This window comes from Mobula hypostoma, chromosome 11 (genome assembly GCF_963921235.1).
Source record: "Mobula hypostoma chromosome 11, sMobHyp1.1, whole genome shotgun sequence".
Lineage (NCBI taxonomy): Eukaryota > Metazoa > Chordata > Chondrichthyes > Myliobatiformes > Myliobatidae > Mobula > Mobula hypostoma.
The window spans coordinates 58463634-58478578 of record NC_086107.1 but is presented as its reverse complement, the minus strand read 5'-3'; the positions used below and the strand labels follow the sequence as shown (position 1 = coordinate 58478578).

Here is a 14945-nt window from a genome sequence, read left to right as displayed (position 1 = left end):
CTTGAAGCTGATCACAAGAAGGTGGGCTACACCTGGGGACAACGTGAAAGATTGGCTCAGGACAGAGGACTCTGGCAAGCTGCTGTTGGAGGTCTATGACCCAGTAGGGGTGATCGGTGTAACTAACTAGGGCAAAGGGACTCTTCGGAGGCAGTGGTCATGATATGATAGAATTCACCCTACAGTTTGAGAGGGAGAAGCTAAAATCAGATATATCAGTATAACAGTGGAGTAAAGCGAACTGCAGAGGCATGAGAGAGAAACTGGCTGAAGTTGATTAGAAGAGGCCACTAGCAGGGATGATGGCAAAACAACAATGGCTGGAGTTTCTGGGAGCAATTCATAAGGTACAAGGTAGATACATCCCAAAGTAGAAGAAGGATTCTCAAGGTATTCTGAGGCAACTGAGACTTACAAGGAAAATCAAAAGTAGCATAAAAGTACTACTGAAGTAGCATAAAAGTACTGGAGAAGGGGGCTGTAGCTTTTGCTTTTGCCCCTGGAGCTAAGCCTCAGGCCACCTCTGATGCAGGCCGACCACCCTCATCAGAGTATTTCTCAGGCTCTGTCACGTAAATATGAAATTGTCCCTGGGGCCTCCGCCCCGGGGCTTGACCCAAGACCCGACAGCAATACAAGTTATGTGTGTCCCGACTGTGGTCGCGCCTTCAGGTCGCGTTCTGGGATGACCAACCATAGGCGTACCCACATGGCCACTGGAGAGGCTATTGGCCAGTTTACATGTGAAATTTGCTCAGCTTCGTTTCGCACCAAGGCCTGTTTGGGTACAATGTATCAAAAAATTAATGGGAAGCTAGAGGATTTAGAAGACTTTAAAAACCAACAGAAGGCATTTAAAATCTAATAAGGAGAGGAAAGATAAAATACGAAGGTAAGCTAGCCAATATATAAAAGGGAATATAAGTTTTCTTTAGATATATAAAGAGTAAAAAAGAGGTGAGGGTGGATATCAGACTGCTGGAAAATGACACTGGAGAGGTAGCAATGGGGCACACAAGTAATGGTGAATGAACTCAGTCAGTATTTTGCAATAGTCTTCACCAGCAATATATAGATATTTGAGAGTGCCAGTGGCAGAAGTAAGTGTATTCGCTATAACTAAGGAGGAGGTGCTTGGGAAACTGAAAGTTCAGAAGCTGCATATGTCACCTGGACCAGATCAACTACACCCTAGATTTCTGAAAGAGGTAGCTGGAGAGATTGCGGAGGCATTAGTAATAATCTTTCAAGAATCACTAGATTCTGAAATGGTTCTGGAGGACAGAAAAATTGCAAATGTCGCTCCTTTCTTTAAGAAGGAAGGGAAGCAAAAAACAGGAAATTAGCCTGACTGCAGTAGTTGGTAAGATGTTGGTCCTTTATTATTAAGCTAAGGTTTTGGGGTATTTGGAGGTACATGATAAAATAAGCCGACATCAACTTGGTTTCCTTAAGGTGACATTTTGTATGACAAATCTGAAATTTGTCAGGCAGGACAAACTGAGAAAATAACAGACAATACAGACTGTGGAGAGTCAGTGGGTTTTGTTTACTTGGATTTTCAGAAGGCCTTTCACAAGATAGTGCAAATAAGGCTACTAAAGAAGATAAGAGCCCATGGTGTAACAGGAAAGATGTAAGCATGGATATAAGATTGGCTAACCAGCAGAAGGTAAACAGTGGGAATAAAGGGGGGTCATTTATGATTGGTTGTTGGTGACTAGTTATGTTCTGCAGGGAATGAAATTGGGACCATTTCTTTTCACGTTGTACTCAATGGCCACTATGTATTACCTAATAGGATGGCCATTGAGCATATGTTAACACGAGGAATTCTGCAGATGCTGGAAATTCAAGCAACACACATCAGAGTTGCTGGTGAATGCAGCAGGCCAGGCAACATCTCTAGGAAGAGGTACAGTCGACGTTTATATATGTTTCTGGTTTTCTGCTGCTGTAGCTCTTCCCCTTCAAGGTTCGATATGTTGCGCATTCAGAGATGTTCTTCTGCACACCACTATTGTAACATATGCATATTTGAGTTACCATAACCTTCCTGTGGGCTTGAACCATCGTCTTCTGATCGCTCTCATTAACAAGGGATTTTCACCCACGGACTTGCCGCTCACTGGATTTTTTTTTTGTTTTTTGCAACATTCTCTGTAAACTCTACAGACTGTTATGCATGAAGTTCTCAAGAGATCAGCAGTTTTTGAAATATTCAAAACACCCCATCTGGCACCAATAATCATTTCATGGTCAGTCACTTCGATTACATTTCTTCTCTATTCTGGTCTGAACAAAAATTGAACCTCTTGACCATGTCTGCACACTTTTATGCATGGAGTTGCTGCCCCCTGATTGGTTGATTATATATTTTTATTTATGAGCAGGCATAAATAGAGTAGCCACTGAGTTTATATGTCAGTAATTTGGATGATGGAATTGATAGTTCTGTGGCCAAATTTGCAAACAATTCAAAGATAGGTGGAGGAGCAGATATTGTTGAGGAAGTAAGGAGTCTGTAGAAGGACAGACAGATTAACAGAATGAAAGAAGTGTTTGCTGGAAACAGGCTTTAAAAGACAAATCAGACTACACTTGAAGTATTATGAGCAGGTTTGGGCCCCTTTTCTAAGATAGGATATGGTGCATTGGAGAGGATCTGGAGGAGGTTCACAGGAATGATCCAGGGAACGAAAAGGTTAACATCTGAGGAGCATTTGATGGCTCTGTGGCCATACTTGCTGGAGCTTACAAGAATGAGGGGTGAGCTCACTGAAACCTATAAAATATTGAAAAGTCTAGAAAGAGTGGACTTTGAAAGGATGTTTACTATAGTGGGGGAGTCCAGGACCAGAGGATAAAGCTTTAGAATACAAGGATGCCCCTTTGATATAGAGATGATGAGGAATTTCTTCAGCCACATGGTAGTGAATCTGTGGACAACAGGAATTCTGCAGATGCTGGAAATTCAAGCAACACACATCAAAGTTGCTGGTGAACGCAGCAGGCCAAGCAGCATCTATAGGAAGAGGCGCAGTCGACGTTTCAGGCCGAGACCCTTAGTCCTGACGAAGGGTCTCGGCCTGAAACGTCGACTGCGCCTCTTCCTATAGATGCTGCTTGGCCTGCTGCGTTCACCAGCAACTTTGATGTGTGTTGAGTGAATCTGTGGAATTCATTGCCACAAATGACTGTAGAAGCCAAGTAACTGGCTATATTTAAAGCAGGGGTGGGTAGGTTCTTAATTATTAAGAGCATCAAAGATTATGGAGAGAAGTCAGAAGAATGGGGCTGAGAGCGATAATAAATCAGCCAAGAACAAATGGCCTACTTTTGCTCCTATGTCTTAAGGTCTTATGACAAGTCAATAATCAACTTGGAGTTTTATCCTGAAATCAAGGCCCATTATTTCAGACCTGCACATTGAAGTTACCATGACTAATTGCGAGCTTTCAAATTCATCTACCACCATGTTTGTACAGTGACTGAAAGGTTGAAAGTTTTTGTTAACTTTGATTCTTTTCAGAACATTTTTATGATGAATGGATGTATGTAAACCATTGCACTTCCAGTCACTAGTGAGGTGACATTGGTCTGTGTAAAATAACATGCACAAAACATGGAGAGCTCTGGAGGACACATCTGGTTTATTTAAGGTTCTTCTCAGAATGTCTCTACGTTCATGATGATACACACATGTTCAAACATGTCAGGAGGTGATACCTCACTAATTGTCATGGACAAAATAGTTAATCTAATCATTAAAATGAACATCAAACTAATCAACATGAAGGACCAAGATGCACTGCCATGAAGGGCAGGTGCCCCATAGTTCCACACTAATAATAGCCTTGTGCTGGATCTAGACTTTCAGACTTACACAAGGTTTATTGAGAATTATTCTTTCTTAAGTTAGGGGAAAGTTTGACATTTTATTTCAATTGATTAAAAAAGACAGTACATTAAGAAGTTATTTTTATGGTAAAGAAATGGGTAACATATATTATTATTAGTTCTAACTACCCTTTAGTACATTGGTGAACTTGCTTGGAATTGCGATTTATGACATTCCATGAGATAGGTGTCGATAATCTCCTTTCAATTTACAGAAAAGCACACTTGCCAAAACTCAATCTTATAATTAGCAAACATTTCTTTTTCAATTTTTTTAATTGATTTCTATATAGAAGAATACAGAGTTCAAGAGAATACATATTATAAAAGAAAAGAAAAAAATAATACCAGATACAGTATACTGAATCACATTAACAAACTCCTTACTCTATATTCATATGGATTAGAATAATTCGTATATTAGAATATAAACAGCTTCATTAAAAAAGAAGAATCTACATCCATTACCAAAGTCAAAGCTGTTTGGGAAAAAAAGAAAAAAAACAGATAATATAATATACTATTAACCAACTTCTGTACTTTAACAAAAAGTGAAAGATTATGAAAATAATTTAAAAACAGCCCCCACAAATTTTGAAAATCTTGGTTAGATTCAGAAATTGAACAACGAATCTTTTCTAAATTTAGGCATGCCATAACCACTGAACATGATTAGGTGGAACAGCATCCTTCCATTTAAACAAAAGCGCCCTCCTCGCCATATGACAGATAAAAGCCAGAATATGCAGATCAGATGTCTTCAAAATGATATCGTTCCTTCCAACAATACCAAATAGGGCAGTCAAAGGATTAGGCTTAAAATTTACTTTAATGAGTACAGAAAAAGTTTGGAATACTTCCTTCCAATATTTTTCAAGACTTGGGCACATCTAAAACGTATGAATAAGCAAACATTTAACTTCAGCTTTCCTCTTGGTAAAAGAAAAGCTTCAATTTGCTTCATGACCTTTGACCTGTAGAAACAGTTTTATTGTAATCTAATTACATTTATTGCTAATGATCTAAATCACTCTGGAAGAAGATGAAAATAAACATCAAAGGCTCCTGTTAAGTAGTAGTTGCAAAGAGACAAGGTCAGTGTCTGTAAAAGTAATGATAAGTAAAATCTTGTTTTGATTTCAAGTACACAAACCATATAGATTATAATAACCACCTGCTATATAAGTAACCTATTATGAAGTTAATCAATTCAGTTTCCTAATTTAAATAATACCTATTGCTTTTAAGTTAAATACATACAATTGGTTCTTTATTCTTTCATGTACAATTAACAGTGAGAGCATTTTGTATATTAGGTCACCAATATATACTTAGTTTGAACAAAAGTGAGGTTGTGGGGCTAGCAACAGGAATTCTGCAGATGCTGGAAATTCAAGCAACACACATCAAAGTTGCTGGTGAACGCAGCAGGCCAGGCAGCATCTCTAGGAAGAGGTACAGTTGACGTTTCAGGCCGAGACGTTTCCAGACTTGTCATCTTTTGATGTTCTTAATAGTTCCCCTTGTGCATTATTTTAGCTTTACGTTATTCATTACAGATATAGTCTTCTGTATTTACTGGAAGATTATTTGGTAAAACTATATTATGTAAACAAATTTCTTGCCCTCGTATGCATCAACAATCCTTAAATTATTTTTGGCCACTTCCAATTAATTTTTCATCATTATCCAATGGGCAAACACAATGAAGTCAGTGTTACCCAAATCAGAAATTTTAGTTGTTGTTTCATGCTTCTTGCTTTCAAACATTGCATTAAACTCAATTATACCACAGTCATTAAGAGAGTAATGTTCAGTCACTGTTAAAATCAAATCCTACATCAACCCTCCTTCTTACTTTGAAAAAGTAGTTAGTTCAGTCAGACACAACCCTTCTCATAGCAAAGCTATGCTGACTACTATATTACTGATCAATCTGTGCCTAGGTTTATATTGTCCCTCAAAATGGGCTTGAATAAGTTGCTCACTAGTGATTAAATTGAAGATGCAAACTGTTGACATCCAGTTTTATATTACTACCACCTCTAATTTTATTGTCACCAAATTGACAGGTTATTGAACTAGTACCCAGTGCATTTTACAAGTAAACTTCATTAGTTTCATCCTATACTATGTATAGCTCTGTCACTGGAAGAGATTACTAAGTAGGCAAAGAAAAAATTCAATCATGTTTTAATCAATGATAAGCATCATGCATACATTTCTTCAATTGTGCTGGAAAGCTGAAGTCAAGAAATGACTTCATTAATTATTTCATTCATTATTAATAGCTTGTTCCACTGTTAGACAAGCCCACCCTCTCAACAACAGACCCTGGAAAACATGTGCTGTGTTGCTGTTCTCAGGAACCACGTCTCTGTGAAAGCAGATGTCAATGAAGAATTTTACCAGTGCATTAACATAGTCTTTGGGTGTCTGAGGAAAAGAATAGTCAAAGATCAGAGGACAAACAAGACATAATGCTCACGAGTTACAGGATAGCAGAGGTCTCCACCCTTCTGTGTGCTTCCAAGACGTGGACTGTCACCTCAATGCTTGTCTTCTCAAAAATCATCCCAATCAAATGACAGGAAAGGCAATCACTGTCAGAGCTGTCTCTCCAGTTAGCATCCCCAGTATGAATGCTCTAGTTACTCTCAGATTTCTCCAACGGACGGGGAACATCATTCGGACGTGCTACTCCAGACTCCCAAAACAGCACTCTGCTCGCAGTACTGTGACTTGAGGGGATTACCAGCCCAAGAGTACTCAAAAAATGGAGGAAGAAATTCGGAGAGGCATGTGAAAGTCCAGCCAAGCAGCAAAACAAATAAAGCTGCCTCCAACAACACACACCACACCCCTCTTTGGGTACCTCCTAGCTTGGTCGGTGGCTCTTTCAGTACCCTCAACAGCCTCCTAAGAACCCACAGAGTTTCCGTGGATATAAATCCTCTTCCACCGGGGGCATTGTCTAACATGAACAATAGCTGTTAATTTCGGGCCCAGTGGGTTAATTAGCAAGTTATTTATTTTTGCACAAGTAACTTTTAAAAACAAACGCCCAATAAATAAGATGAGAATTATGCTTAAAAGATACCGACACAAGGTGTTGCAAGAAGCAGTTTTCGATAGACTGCTCAGTCTATCGTTCTCGGAAAAGGCGCGGTTTATTCTGGTCTGTAGTTGGATGCCGGGAGCGCTGAGTGATTAAAAAGTGAAATTTGCAGCATTTTGCTTTCGCTTCTCGAAAAGTATTCCAGTCAAAGTTCAAAGTAAAATTATTATCAAAGTACGTACTACTCTGAGATTCGTTTTCTTGCGGGCTTCACTGTAAATACAAAGAAAAACAATAGAAGCGATGAAAGCCCGTTACAACAAAGACAGGCAAGCAACCAATGTACAATAGACAACAATCGTACAAATACAAAAAATATGCAACAAATATCGAGAAAATGAGTTGCAGAATCTTTAAAAGTGAGTCAGTAGGTTGTGGAATAGGTTCAATGTGGGGGTGAGTTAAGTTATCACCTCTGGTTCAAGAGCCAGTAGCTGAGAGGTAATAACTGTTCTTGAATCTGGTGGTGTGGGACTTAAGGTTCCTGTACCTTCTTCCTGATGGCAGCAGCGAGAAGAGAGCATGGGCTGGGTGATGGAGGGCCCTGTTGAGGGATGCTGCTTTCCTGCAACCATGCACCGTGTAGATTTGTTCAGAGGTTGGGAGGGTGATGGACTGGGCTGTATCCACTACTTCTGTGGGCGTTTCCGTTCTGCGGTATTGGTGTTCCCATACCAGGCCGTGTTGTAGAAGTTTGTCAACGTTTTAGAGGACGTGCCGAATCTGCGCAAACTTCTAAGAACGCAGAGGAGCTTTCTTTGTCAAGGCACTAAAATACTGCACCCAGGGTAGACTTTCTGAAATGATAACACAGAAAAACTTAAATTTGCTGACCCCCCCGCCGCCGCCGCCGCCGCCGCCGCCGCCGCCGCCGCCATGTCTGATTCCCCCAGGTGGACTAACTCATGAACTTCCGATTTCCTCCAGTTGGAGTCAATGGTCTTCGGTTTCCTGACATGTTGTCATGGCACAATTTAGCCAGATTTTCAGTCACCCTCCTTGCCACTTACTTGCGAAAACCACTATTTTTTTCATATTTTGCCTTTCATGAATATAGGTGAGCTACTCTCTTCCGAATGATTGAGCATGAGTTCCAGCAAAAAAAAAGGGCTCATTGGAGATTCTCATTCTGCTGAGCCGAACAGCCAATTCAGCTGAAAGAACAAACAAAGATGTCAACTTTCTTCAAAACTCTGAAGTTAAAACTATACTTAAAACGGGTGAATGCAGACTGATGTTCGGATAAAGTTTACTAGCTGAAAACTGCAGTTCAGTGAATATGTTAAATTTAGTGCGCACATCAGATTGAAGTGCGATTTTTCATCATGCCGCCTCGCCTTTTCCAGCATTTCTCGATTACAAAAGTAATTAAACGTGGAAGGTAGACGAGAGAAGGGTCATATTCTTCGCCCCCATAAAATACTCCATGCTTAGAATCGTACTACTTTTACTGGAGCGGAATCTATCCATCGCATCTAATTTATATGAGATTCATAGAGAAATTGATTTTCACCAACATAAGACGCTCACGGTTCTCATCAATAATAGGTCTCCTCACAAAGCAATATTGTGTTCATGCCTAATACTCGAGAGGCAGAAATAAGCACCACGGCCTTTTTTGTTGTTGGATTAATTTTCCAAACAGCAACGTACAATGGCAAAATGCATAAGAATGATTTTTGATTATTTTTAAATCATTTTGACCATTGATCATGGTTAAGACTATTGCGGTGTATTAAATCTGAGAAAGAAGTCTGCATTTGTAGATCGATGACTGTGGAAGAGTGTAACTTTTAGAATATTGTTCTCGGCAGCCAGATTGTGAATTTGACTTCACTTTGCCTGTCTGTATAAAATTCACACTTTAGGTAGCATGCTGATGAAATATATTGATCTTACTTTACGACGCCTTAGCTTTACTGAAAGCAATTTAGTCAGGCGATTGTGTTCTAAATAGTCACTCCGCTGCATTACGGATTCCCTGCTGATGGTGATCTTTGGTCACAATATGTAATCTGAAGTGTTCCGCCACCTCTTGTCCCATGAATACTCGATGCTAACACGAGTGAACAAATGAGAGAGTTTGCACCTGGTTCCAAATCCCTGCTGTATCCCTTTCCCCCCCCCCCTTTTTGAAAATAAAACCAAGAAAACGCACTGCTGGGTCCAATGACAAACTCTTTGGCAATCACACAAAGCTAGTTGAACCTGCATTTTGAGATACGCAGAGCAGAACACGCAGGAATGCCTCGAATCCTGTTAACGTTGTCTGGACTTTGCGCATTCATATTAGCATCACTCTGTTAATTGTATCTTCGGGGTTTTATATATACATTTCACAATAGTTATCTGGTATTCTTAGCGAATGCATCAATCAGCGGATTAGAGTTGACGGCTCAAGGCGACACGATTGTTTAAAATATGCCAACTAACGTATTGGGAAGGGCCCTTTACCCATTGGCTACCTCAAGGCTACTGTTGAAAGACTGTCCGAGGACGAGTGAAATGTTGCTTTAAGTCGTATTGAGTCAGAATTCCATTTAGAACTGCTTTGGGTGCAGGTGCGTGGAAGCTGTAATCTCATTGGACCTGAGAAGATGACCCACAGCTGCGTTAAACTGGCACCTTTCAGAATTTACGCTCCCTGGGGTCAGTGTTGCTCAGGATGGTGTTGGTTGCCTGACCTGTTCTCTTTCTTTTTATTCTCTCTTTCTAATAGCCTGTTTGGGAACGCTGTAAATCCATTTTTATTCTCGCTTCCCCTCCACATGGCTCCCCCTTACAAAAAAAAACGTCTTTTGTGAACAATTGTAAGAAATTGGAAATGCTGTAATCAGTATTTGCACAATGAGTTTGTTAGGCTTTATTGTTTGGTAATGATTGATCGACATTCGGAGTGTATGTATGTGTATCTATTACAGAATGGCTGGAATACATTGGGTCTTTTCAACGGGACACGCGAGGAGCCCATCTGAGATTAAGGCCGGGGATTGGCCCGAGGAGATAGGAAAGATCATAGCATTTGACCCCAGGAAATTACACCGTGTAAACATCAAACCTAAGAAACGCTTCCACTTCCCAGCAAGACCGCCGGCTTACAATGCGCGAATATTATTGTGTGTGCATCGTAGCAAAATAGCCAACGAGCTCTATTCTTTGCAGCGCGCCGTGGGACGCCAATGGAGCGAAATCACAGGCCCGTTTGTCCTCGGCCGGCCCGATGAGTAATTGCCCTCATTAATCACCGTTTTAAACTCATTCTTCCGGGGAAGGGGGAGGGTGGGGGTGAGGGATGATGTTGGGGACGCAAGCCGCTGGCCAATCGGTTCTCGGGAATGTCGGTGATTGACAGCGGACGCGTGGCCGCCCTCCAGCTGCCCTATTGACTCCAGCCGGAGCTCCCAGGGAGCCAGCCTTTCTACTCAGCTCATTCTGCTCACATCGACAGGTGATATTGAAATCACAACTTTGCGTGTGTGTTCCTGCCCTAGCCCTAATGTTTATTTACAATAGTAATAATGACGATGCAACACAAAATGTTTTAAAGACGTTTAAATTCTTGCCACAGTCCCGGACAAGACCTGGCCCTCAAACCTTCCTCGATATCGGATGGAGCTTTCAGAACAAGTCTTGTTCAGAAATAAATGCAGGATCTATAACTTGTTGAACCTCTGAAAGGGAAGAGAAACAGTGCTTAAATTCTAGAAACCAGAAGCTTGCATTGTGATCTTACTTCGATCCTAAAGAGCCATTTTTCGCGTACGTTTGCCGCTCATCTAAGCCTTATTGAGTAACACATACAAGCATATTGATTCCGAGGATAGCAAAGTCACCAGCTTCTATCCTAGGACTGTTATTAATCGAAATAGTAACATGTATTAGTGGCAGTTACTGGTGAAATCAGAAAAGTTTTGGACAACTTGGTGAGTGAATTAAAAGAGTGGCAATTGTGTTTCATTTGTGTAAGCACTCAAACGGACCTGTGGGTAAATTGTCTATCGATAGGAGCTTTACTTGGGATATTACCGTATACTTTTCACATTCCTACACGGACAACGATTTCCAAGCAAACTAGTGTAAACTTCACTGGGCTATCTGTACAAGAGTTTCTCAATATGTTCGTTACTTTGTTTTGTTCCGGTACTTTCTCGTGAAGTGTTCTGAGAATTTTCTAGTGCTATCTATATGCTAACTACTTTCCTGTCGGCAATAGTGTAGTTTGCGAACAAAGTATCTTAAGTCTCCTGCGAACTATCGTATTCGATCCAGAATTTTCATTTACTATAAAACAATGATGGTGAGATACATGACGGGGTTTCGATCGTGCAAACCTGCAATGCACATTCCCTCTCACCATCCAGACATATGGGCTTATAAGTCACTATTTCCCCACAACTATTGTCATTGACGAAGTTGATTAACACCTGAAAATGATTCTACAAAATATGAGAGACCAAAACTATGATTAACTCTGAGGATAGTCTATATGTCTTGCAGTGGGCAGAGAAGTATTGTATTCCATTTTTACAAACCCCGGTGTAAAATATATAATCTTACCAGAGCTTTCAACATCAACGTTTATCTGAACGCGCAGTGTTAATTGGGCATTCAGAACACAATGTGCAAATGTGTGCAAATTAACAATTGCCTATACAGTATATCTCACAGTATGCCATCGACGGCAAGGAATGACCACCCGATACATATATGGACTAAGATAAAAGATGCCAGTTTTGTATTGCAGTGAACAATGCAGTTAAGCTAACACCAAATCAAACAAGCAAAGCTTAAGCAGTCCATTTGAACGCTTTAATTTGTCACCGCCTTCACTACAATACTCTATTTACATACGAATCAAAATACAATGGAAAGTAATGTGGAAACGCTATAGATAATGAAACCTGTCAAGCGTGTCAGGTATCCATTTCACCAATATGACCTATTCGAAAAGCAAATTTTCTGTCAATAGAATGAGTTTATTCATATAACTCAATCTGCATAGAACAGGTTCGATTTTGCCCCGAATGAATAGCTGAGAAGCAAATTTCGCATGTGTCACTATATGTATTGTCAAGGCCATTTCCAGCGATCTGCTTACCTCGGGGTTGCAAAAAAATGCACATTGCATGCACCACACTCAAGAAAACTGACCACCAAGGTCGTGCGTAATTTTTGAAGGATATTTGCGTATACTTTCACATTACCCTTTATGGATCGGACATTTTGCTCTTATCTCAGACTTCACCCACCATAGGAATCAGGCCGATATCCGAATTTAGACCCACGTTAGCATCCCGTGACTTTGTTTTCAGGACTAATACACGTTGATTGACACTACTCCCACCTATCTTACGAGTGAACCATGAAACAGAATGTCAACTGTATCTTTCCTAAGAAACACTGAGTACATCAAAAGAAATGCATCAAATAATGTATAAATAGAAAATCTTTATTATAGACTATTTCACATAAAATATACTTTTTAAAAAATTGTTTATGTACAAGTTTAGTAAAAAATAGTAACCACAGCAAGTGCACATACATGGTATCCCCCATGCATCAAAACAACCTTCAATCAGACCGGAAAGTTGAGGAATAATTCTGCAGAACTAGATTACAAAGGAAATTCAAGGCACACTATAAGTAAGCGTAATCAACAATATGAAACTATTCTTCTTAAAGGAGTAAAACATTGTTTCATTCTTGCATCTTTGACACTGTGCTAGTGGCAGTGGTACAGTAAGTCATGTTAAGGTCTGTCTGTTTTTATAAGTCTTTTTTTTAATTCTGCTTTCACGTATATACAAAAATAAGTCTTCATATAATCCTTATAGTAAGAATAGATACAAAATAGAAATGCTTACATCAATTCAATACAAAATTCCTTTCAAAGTAGCGAAGCATCAAGTTTCATTCTCCACTCTAAGACCCAGTATAAAGTTAGTTTTCTATTAATTGACCCCAAAAGGCGACACAGTATACAAGTATGTGACAGACGGAAGCCACAGAGAGATTCCCTTTAACACCACACCCTTTAACAGCTATATTAGCTACACAGAAAGGTTGGATACTCTTTTCAGACAAGCATCATAGGGACTGAGCCCTATCAGTAGTCTCTCTCTCCATCGCCCCCTCCAGTGGCGGGGAGATTGCGAGGAGTCACTATCATAATTGCACTTCAGTTAGAATTGTTCGAGGGCTTTCTCTTGGAAGCATTTTTTCAAGTGTGTTCCTGAGTAGTCGTGTGGTCCCCGGTGTCCCAGCGCTCAGGATGGGAGGGCTGGCAGAGAAACGAAGCGGCGGTGAACGGAGAGACGCGCTGTCCTGCTGCGTGCCTCCCCTGGGTAGCCCCGGCACTGGCTCTGGCTCTGCTCCCATTCAACATCTGCAATACAAGAGCACTTATCAGCGCGCTACAACAGAGAATACACCGCGACCGAGAGCACCAGCACCCAAATAGTTCATAAATCGCGCAAAAAGCAACATTCTGTAACCAAAAAAAAACATTACTCTCCCCCCTTCCCACCCTGCACGTGCAATACTGAAACTGCACACCGTACCCTTCTAGTTAAAGAAATGCAATTTGCTGAGCGGCGCTTACCTGCTAGCTGTTCGCTGTTCAGTATCTGTCAAACCAGCTGGTGAAGTCGAGAAGTTCCTGCTCCTCCGGGCTCAGGGCCTCATAGCTGCCTTCGTCCGAAGAGTAGGTGGACAGCGGCGACGGCGGAATCGAGTTGAGGTCGGCGGAGTAGGCAGGTGACAGCGTGGGCGACGGCAGCCCGCACTGGAAAGCGGCCGACACGGCGTCGTGCTCGTCGAGCAGCTGCTGCAGAGCGCGGATGTACTCGACGGCGGAACGCAGCGTCTCCACTTTGCTCATCTTCTTGTTGGACGCGCCATTGGGCACGTGCTGGCGCAGGGTCTGGAAGCCCGCGTTCACCAGCTTCACGCGGTTCCTCTCGCGCTCGTTGCGCCTGGCAACGGCCGCCGGCTGCTGCTGAGGCAGCGAGTAGCCCAGACCCGTGAAGCTCAGGCGCCTTTTGCAGCGCAGCAGCTCGGGCGAGCTCGATCTCGGCCGCTTCAGCGCCTTGCAGCCCTTGCCGCCACCGCCGCCGCTGCTGCTGCTGCTCTCGGGCGACGACGCAGGCGAGCCGTCACTGTACGGCGCCGGCCGGTTCTCCAACAGAAACTGACAGGAGGTCTGCATCAGTTGCGCGGCCGCTGCCCGCTCCATCTCTTTTGCACGGCGAGGTAAAGGGAACTCAGAGAGAGAGAGAGAGAAAGAGAGTGTGTGTGCGTGTGAGAGAGAGGGGGGTTGGTGAGGGAAGCAAAAAGTTGGCAGTGTGCGGCGCTCGTGGCGTTCGCGTGGGGCGCGCGCTTTACCGCAAGAAGCAGGTCCTGACCCGCACCTCTCCGGGAGACGATCTGCTGCAAACTTTGCAGGCACTCGCCTTTTTCAACACGCGCCTCTCCCCAGCCCCCTCCCTCTCCAGATGCACGCTCCAGATAAGGTCCGGCCCACTTTCCCTCCCTCCCCACCCCCTCCCCTGCCCATTCTGTCTCGCTCCTATTGACATTCCACGCGCGTCGCCCCCCTTCATTCGTGCGCCCGGCGCGTGCCACTCGCCTCTAAATAAACAAATGGAGCTTTTCAGCTGCGGCCGGCCGTCCCCGGAGCACGCGCTGTCCTCATTTGCATGCCAATGGAACCTCCGCCTGCACCCCATTGGTCGGCTTTCTCTTGCTCAAAATGCAATCCCTTGTCGCTTTGAGCCGCGGCTATATTGACACAGCGCCGCTTTTCTTTAAAGTTAGCCTTTTTTAAAGAGGAATCTTGCATATAGTCGAACTTCAGCAAGATGCCATTAAACGATTGTGCAAAGTACAGAAACTTGTCGCCTTTTTCAACTAAGCCTTCTTCAGTCCC

The 14945-nt window shown here is 42.2% G+C and overlaps 1 protein-coding gene across 1 annotated transcript; it reads right to left on the bottom strand.

The window, feature by feature from the left end:
- Positions 1 to 12516: 12516 nt before the first annotated feature.
- On the bottom strand, positions 12517 to 14478 carry LOC134354298 (achaete-scute homolog 1-like). Its single transcript, XM_063063228.1, has 2 exons — positions 13620 to 14478; positions 12517 to 13403 (listed from the first exon to the last, which is right to left on the bottom strand). Exon 1 carries the CDS (start codon positions 14250 to 14252, stop codon positions 13638 to 13640), a length of 615 nt encoding a protein of 204 aa, XP_062919298.1. The 5' UTR covers positions 14253 to 14478; the 3' UTR covers positions 12517 to 13403; positions 13620 to 13637.
- Positions 14479 to 14945: the final 467 nt, after the last annotated feature.